Source organism: Alosa sapidissima, chromosome 3, assembly GCF_018492685.1.
Source record: "Alosa sapidissima isolate fAloSap1 chromosome 3, fAloSap1.pri, whole genome shotgun sequence".
Classification (NCBI taxonomy): domain Eukaryota; kingdom Metazoa; phylum Chordata; class Actinopteri; order Clupeiformes; family Clupeidae; genus Alosa; species Alosa sapidissima.
Genome location: NC_055959.1, coordinates 34,246,132 through 34,253,631, shown reverse-complemented (window position 1 = coordinate 34,253,631; position 7,500 = coordinate 34,246,132). Strand labels below are relative to the sequence as shown.

The following is a 7,500-nucleotide window of genomic DNA, read 5'->3' as shown; positions in this document are numbered from 1 at the left end:
TCAGTATATACTCAGGCATGTGTGTGTGTTCAGTGTATGCCCAGGCATGTGTGTGTGTTCAGTGTATGTCCAGGCGTGTGTGTGTGTTCAGTGTATGTGCGTGTGTGCGTGCGGGCGGGCTGGGGGAATGGTTCTGGTGGTTTGTATTGCATGTGGGCTACTCTACTCTACTCTACGACTCTCTCTTCATGCTGGAAGTGAATCACCTCTTTCAGGGAAATAGACTCTCTTCCCACACAGAGTGCACCAGAGCGCAGTTAGGGAGGATGCTGGGTGGATGTGCACCAGAGCGCAGTTAGGGAGGATGCTGGGTGGATGTGCACTATACAGGGCAGATGGTGAGGGATGCTGAGTGGATGTGCATAATCATATCTGCATGCTTAAAGCAGCTGACATGTTAGGCCACATCAAGTAAAAATGAACATTTTACACTTTAAAACACATTATATTTCACCACAATGTATATTACACCCTAGACAACACATAGACAATTCTTCGCCACATAAACACAAATCTAGAATACCACCAACAACATCTCCTGCCATTCCCAATGAATTTAAAGTGGTTTTGTGATGAAATAGCTGTTCCCTAACGGATGTGCACCTCCTAACAAGCCTTACCTCCTCTCCTGCCGACGACAGGAGTAAGCCAAGCGTAAAATCTCTCTTTTCATCTCTAACCTTCTCCTCCTCCTTTTTTTGAAGAGGATCAAACAGCGACCTCGGTCTTGTCTAAAACGTGTCGTTTCAAGGCGAGGTCACCGTCTCATTAGCCATGCCTGGCCAGCGCCATGTGACGGAGCAGCGTAGAGAGGCCAGACACAGCTGGAGGGAGGGGAGCAGTCAGACAGCTGCAAGGGCTTTTCTCTCTCTCTCTCTCTCTCTCTCTCATACATGTACGTAGTAAAGACATAAAACAAACCATCATGTGTCAGTGTGTGTGTGTATGTGATGGTGTGGATGGGAATGCATGTAAGTGTGCGTGTGCGTGTGTGTGTGTGTGTGTGTGTGTGTGTGTGTGTATTTTTTGTGTGCTTTACTGATGAAGTGACTCCCTTTGTTTATGGCAAGCATCTATATATCTTGCTGTGACTCTTGCGCTCTTTTGTTCCTCTCCTAATAATATTCTTAGACTAGATCCTTAAAGTTTTGAAGGTCTGGATGCATTTCTCTGAATTTAGGAAAGAATTGATCTCGTATCTCTTTCCATTGGCAGCATTCATCCAAAAAGTGAAGCTCTGTTTCTATGGCACCTTGGTTGCAGTTGGTGCACAGCCTGTCTTCTCTGGGCAGCCAGGTTTGCCTGTGTCTGCCCTTCTCAATAGCCAGACTGTAATTGATTAGTCTGTACCTGGTCAAGGTTTTTCTCTGTCTGGTATCAGTGACTGTGGATAGGTAGTCTGCCATAGTGTACTCTCTGTTTAGGGCCAAATAACATTGAAGTTTATTTTGTCTTTTTGTTGTTTCAGTCCAATATGATAAGTCATTTTTTTGGCCGAATTGTTTGAGAAAGGGTGGCAAGGTCCTGAGGCTGACTATTAGTTGTGTTAGTTGTACTATTAGTATGTGTGAGTCTCAGGACTAGCTGGATGAGGGAACTTGTTTTTTACACTCATCTCTTGGCTTTTTAGGGCTTTATAACAATACGAGTTATAAGTTATATAAGAGTTATATATCTCTCTCTGTATCTCTCTCTCTCTGTATCTCTCTCTGTCTCTCTCTCTCTCTCTCTCTCTCTCTCTCTCTCTGTATCTCTCTCTATCTCTGTATCTCTCTCTCGCTCTCTCTGTATCTCTCTTTCTCTTACTCTATCTATCTATCTCCCTTTCTCTCTTCTGTGTCAGTGATGGACAAGAGGTGGCTTATATGAATAAAGAGGGTCTTCTGACTGCAGTAGTTCTAAAAGAAGATTAATAGATGTTTAATGAAATGCCAAAAAGTTTTAATGTTAACCGTCTTTCTCTTTCTCTCCCCTTCTTTCTCTCTTTCTTTCTCTTTCTTTCTCTCTTTCTTTCTTTCTCTCCTTCTTTCTCTCTTTCTATCTCTCCCCTTTTCTCTCTATCCCTTCTTTCTTTCTCTCTCCCTTCCACAGCCATGCATCAGGTCCTGGACACGCTGAGTGACAGCACCAGCTCCACTACGGCCAACGACCTTGACCTCATCTTCCTCAAGGGCATCATGGAGAGTCCCGTGGTGAGCCAATCACATCACTCCATTTGGTGGCATCTAAGGTTGCCACAGCTGCGCAATCAAAGGAGGACCATTTTGTCCTGCTTTGGAGAACAGGGTTCGGTCCTTTGAAGTCTAACCACTTACTGCTCCCCTATGACTGCTGAGAGGTTCACACTGACAAAGACATTCTTTTCAGTGGACAGCTGAGTGCACAGGTATAAAATGCCACCTTTAATGAATCCTCCAGGCAGGCGTCTGAAAGCCGGAACCTTTAGAATATATGGGTCTTGTCTTCCAGAAGAGCTCCCAGTCTGGAGAACTGAGCAGGGAGACAAAGGGAGCCGTGCCAGCCCCCCACTGCTGCTGACAACACCAAAGAATAATAATCACACCGGACAGTCAGGAGGCCTCTAACAACACACACACACACGCACGCACGCACGCACGCACACACAAACACACAGTCACGCACACACACACACACACAAAAACACACACACATACACACACACACAAAAACACACACACACACACACACACACACACATACATACCCAAAAAAGTGCCTCATAAAAACAGGACAATATCAGGGAAGCAAGGACTCAGGGGTATGTGAGCTCTTTTGAAGGAGACCATTTCCAGCCTTTTCTGAGTGACACACACACAGTCAGACATTCACAGACACGCACCGAGGGAGAAGAGGCTGATGAAAAGAGCTCTCCATCTTTTGTGCTGATTACTCCTGTCCTCCTTCCTGGATGTCTCTGTCTGTGCGTGTGGATGCGTGCAGTCAGAGAAGCCGTACCAGAGAGAGAGAGAGGGAAAGAGAGAGAGAGTGAGAGAGAGGCCGTACCAGAGAGAGAGGGAAAGAGAGAGAGAGAGAGAGGGAGGCCGTACCAGAGAGAGAGAGGGAAAGAGAGAGAGAGAGAGAGAGGCTGTACCAGAGAGAGAGAGGGGTGTGTGTATGTATGTATATGTACTGTATGTGTGTACATGTATATATGTGTACACAGACCTACACACGCACACACACACACACACACACACACACTCAAATGCTATTATTTATTCTATGTTCACATGTTATACCTATATGCTGTATGTCTATTTTCTTTCTTTTGTTATTCTACTGTGTTATCTGTAACACTGGCTTTGGCAACACTGTATCCAAACAGTCATGCTAATAAAGCTCCTTTGAATTGAATTGAATTGAAAGAGAGAGAGGCCGTACCAGAGAGAGAGAGAGAGAGAGAGAGAGAGAGAGAGAGAGAGAGAGAGAGAGAGAGAGAGAGAGAGGAAAGAGAGAGAGGCCGTACCAGAGAGAGAGGGAAAGAGAGAGAGAGGCCGTACCAGAGAGAGAGAGAGAGGGAGAGAGGGGCCGTACCAGAGAGAGAGAGAGGGAAAGAGAGAGAGAGAGGCCATACCAGAGAGAGAGAGAGAGGCTGTACCAGAGAGAGAGAGGGAGGCCGTACCAGAGGGAGAGAGGGAGAGAGGGAGAGAGGGAGAGAGAGAGAGAGAGAGGCTGTACCAGAGAGAGAGAGAGGGAGAGAGAGAGAGGGAGAGAGAGAGAGAGAGGCCGTACCAGAGAGAGAGAGGGGCTGAGTAATACTAATAATAGTAGAGAGATACCCTGAGTAAAAATCGAATTGGATTTCTTAAAAATTACTGCACAACAGATCACATTTACACCCTGCACACTCTAATCAATAAACATGTAAAAGACAAAAAAAACGGAAAGATATTTGCTTGTTTTGTAGACGTTAAAAAAACATTTCGCATCAATTTGGCATGACTGATTATACTACCAACTTTTGCAAAGTGGTGTAGGGGGTAAGACTTTTGATTTAATTAAATCAATGTACTCAAATTGTAAATGCAGTATAAAAATTGGAGGAAAACAACAGATTTCTTCACACAACATAGAGGAGTGTGAACACAACAGGGACTGCAGCAGCTCCTGGATCAGTCCTGGGCCCTGGCAGTAAATCCAACAAAGACCAAAGTTATGATCTTCCAAAAAAAGCCCAGGAGTCAGGAACACAGATACAGATACAGATTCAGCCTAGGCAGCACCGCCCTAGAGCACACAATGCAGTACACGTACCTTGGTCTAGTAGTACTTACTGCATCAGGAAGTTTCAGCATTGCAGTGAATGCACTAAAAGAAAAAGGCTGAGGGCATTCTATGCTATAAAGAGACAATTTCACAAAATAAACATCCCAATTACAATCTGGTGCAAAATATGTGACAGCATAATCCTGCCTATTGCGCTATATGGAAGCGAGGTTTCCATTGGCCATACCTATTCAGAAAAGATCCTTAAAACTCTGGATGCACCTAAGCAGCAGTCCCACGAACTCACTCCATTTTGAGGCACAGAAAACCCTGAAAAGAGTCCGCAGAGCCAGCTGGTACTGAAGTTACCGTAAGTAGTTCAATAACAGCAACTAATACACATCAAGCTCAGTCTAGTGCTGCTTCCCAAACGTCAGTTAGATGACGCTGCTTCCCAAAATGTCACACGCACACACACACACACACACACACTTCTGCTCATGGTCTCTGCAGCAGGGCTATCTGCCTCTCTCTCACACTCACACGCACACACACACACACACACACACACACCTCTGCTCATGGTCTCTGCAGCAGGGCTATCTGCCTCTTTCACTCACACACACACACACACACACACACACACACACACACACACACACACACACACACACACACACACACACACACACACACACACACACACACACTTCTGCTCATGGTCTCTGCAGCAGGGCTATCTGCCTCTCTCTTACACACACATACACACACACCCACGCACACTTGTGCTTATGGTCCTCTGTAGCAGGGCTATCTGCGTCTCCGGTGCTGTCTGATGTCCTGACTGCTCAGCCTGATGGGAAGAGTACTGAAACTGAAGATTGCTGATTATAGATCCCGCAAGGGGCAACAAGAGCGTTTTGTGTTTTCTCAGGGCCGCGTGTATTGTTACGATAGTGATCAGAATGGAATGCCAGCTCACTGGAGAATGTTAAAATAATAGCTTACAGCTACTTTTAGTAACGACAGCGTAATAAATCAGTTCTGGCGCAGTCCCAGAGGTGCACACCAGCCACACACACACACACACACACAGGCATCCGCAGGCTGTATTTGTATACTGCTGTATTTGTTAACTTAGCTAATGCTTTCACACAAAGATGTTTGTAGACACACAGACATACATACATACATACATACACACACACACACACACACACACACACACACACACACACACACACACACACACACACACACACTGGACTGGACTGTTTCCAGCAGTCATGGCTCTTTCTCTTTCTTTCACACTGATGTACCCTGGTGTGTGAGGTTGGCATCTGTCTCGTGCTTCTTCAAAGCTCAGTGTCACACACACACACACACACACACACACACACACACACACACACACACACACACACATTAACACACACATTCAAATGGTTAGCATGTGTCTAGGGCTTCTTCAAAGCTCAGTGTCACTCACACACACACACACACACACATTAACACACACATTCAAATGGTTAGCATGTGTCTAGGGCTTCCTCAAAGCTCAGTATCACTCACACACACACACACACACACACACACACACACACATTAACACACACATACAAATGGTTGGCATGTGTCTAGGGCTTTTTCAAAGTCATGGCACCCCATGGGGGCTAGAGGCTCGTGCTCTTTTGGAAGAATGAGTGTGTGTCCAAGGATGGTTTGTCCTGTACACATACGCAGACAGACACACTCATGTTCTTTTGGAAGAATGAGTGTGTGTCCAAGATTGGCCTGTCTTCCCCAAGCTCGCCCTTCTAAAATAGACTGACACTCTCTACTCTCAAAGATGGTGAACAAAACACACACACACACACACTGACACTCTCTCTCAAAGATGGTGAACAAAACAAAGAAAAGCAAAAGCCAAGGAATAACAAACTACAATCTACAGTATATAAAACACACAGCACAGTCTCACAAACTATAATCTATATCAATTACACAGCACAGTCTCACAGCATTGAATGATGTAGAAAATAAAACCCTCCAATGCACAGCATCCATTCATGTGATGTGAAGTGAATCAGTGTGTGTAGGGGACATTGTGTAAGGGCTGGTTTTCATCAGTAGGCTGGGGAACAAATCACAAACTGATATATTATTTATGCCATACACACTTAACACTCAATTGTTCCCCTTCCCCCAACAATGTTTGCACTTGCACTTACACACACACACACACATCTTACTACAATTTTACTGCTTTCTGTTGCTCATGTGCTTTCAGTCTCATGTAGCTCTCAGTCAGTGCGTTTAATGACACTTGAAAAAAAACAAACTTTTTAAATGCACGTAAACATGTAAGTCTGATTGAAAACGGACAGATTCAAAAGTTCTCTGGATAACAGAGAATTCAGTCTTCAGCCTATTCAGCTTGGTTAGCAAGCTAACTACCTAAGCATTATGCCACAACGCTACTTAGGCCTACTCATGTCATATGGTTAGCAAGCTAACTACCTAAGCATTATGCCACCATGCTACATTCTCATAAGCTGCACCTTATTTCATACATGAATTTACATCCCCCAGAATGTTAATACGGAAAATTTCCACAAGTAATGTCAACAATTTAACTATTTTACATTGATGATGAAAAGTTTGCTACTTAGCAAGCTAATGGAGGAATGTTTTTGTGTTTCTGTGTGTGTGAACAGGAGGGGGCATATCGCCATCTAGCGTAGCAACATTTGTAGCCTACTTCCGTCAATAAATCGATTACCTTTCAATGCATGTATACTCAGAAAAGGACAGTGGTTCAGTCAAATCCCCTAGTCGAGATATGTGTGCGTGACCATCGGTCTGTCTGTCTCCTGTCTCTCTGCTTCATTGTCTCTTGCCTATCTGTATGTCTGTCTACCTGTCAGCTTTCTTCTTTCTGACATTGGCGCATACATGAGCACACACACACACATTCACACACGTATCTGCACTGTCTCATTTCAAAAGAGTATTGAGCCAGTAGCTAAAAGTATTGAGCCAAATGGGCAATCAAGGGATGATTACTAGGTTCCGGAATAAGAATGCAGATACACCCTACTATGTTCCAGAATGCTCTTCACCATTCTGTGTTCTTGAGTGTCCTAGACTGCTCAGAGGGTTTGGACTCCTTCAGCATGCTGTGTGCAGTGGCCTACACACTGTGATCAATTAGGTCCTTGGAGGACAGGAGAGGAGAGGAGAGTCATTCCCTTGCCGGTCGGTGAATAAATA

The 7,500-nt window shown here is 44.8% G+C and overlaps 1 protein-coding gene across 3 annotated transcripts in view; it reads left to right on the top strand.

Annotated features, from left to right (window-relative positions):
* The window catches only part of mpp2b (membrane palmitoylated protein 2b), a 71,007-nt gene that overhangs the window by 41,444 nt on the left and 22,063 nt on the right, over positions 1-7,500 (top strand). For all 3 annotated transcript variants that reach the window (XM_042085238.1, XM_042085237.1, XM_042085239.1), the window contains exon 3: positions 2,092-2,192. In XM_042085238.1, coding sequence (XP_041941172.1) covers positions 2,092-2,192 — 101 coding nt within the window. The remainder of the gene's footprint in view (positions 1-2,091; positions 2,193-7,500) is intronic.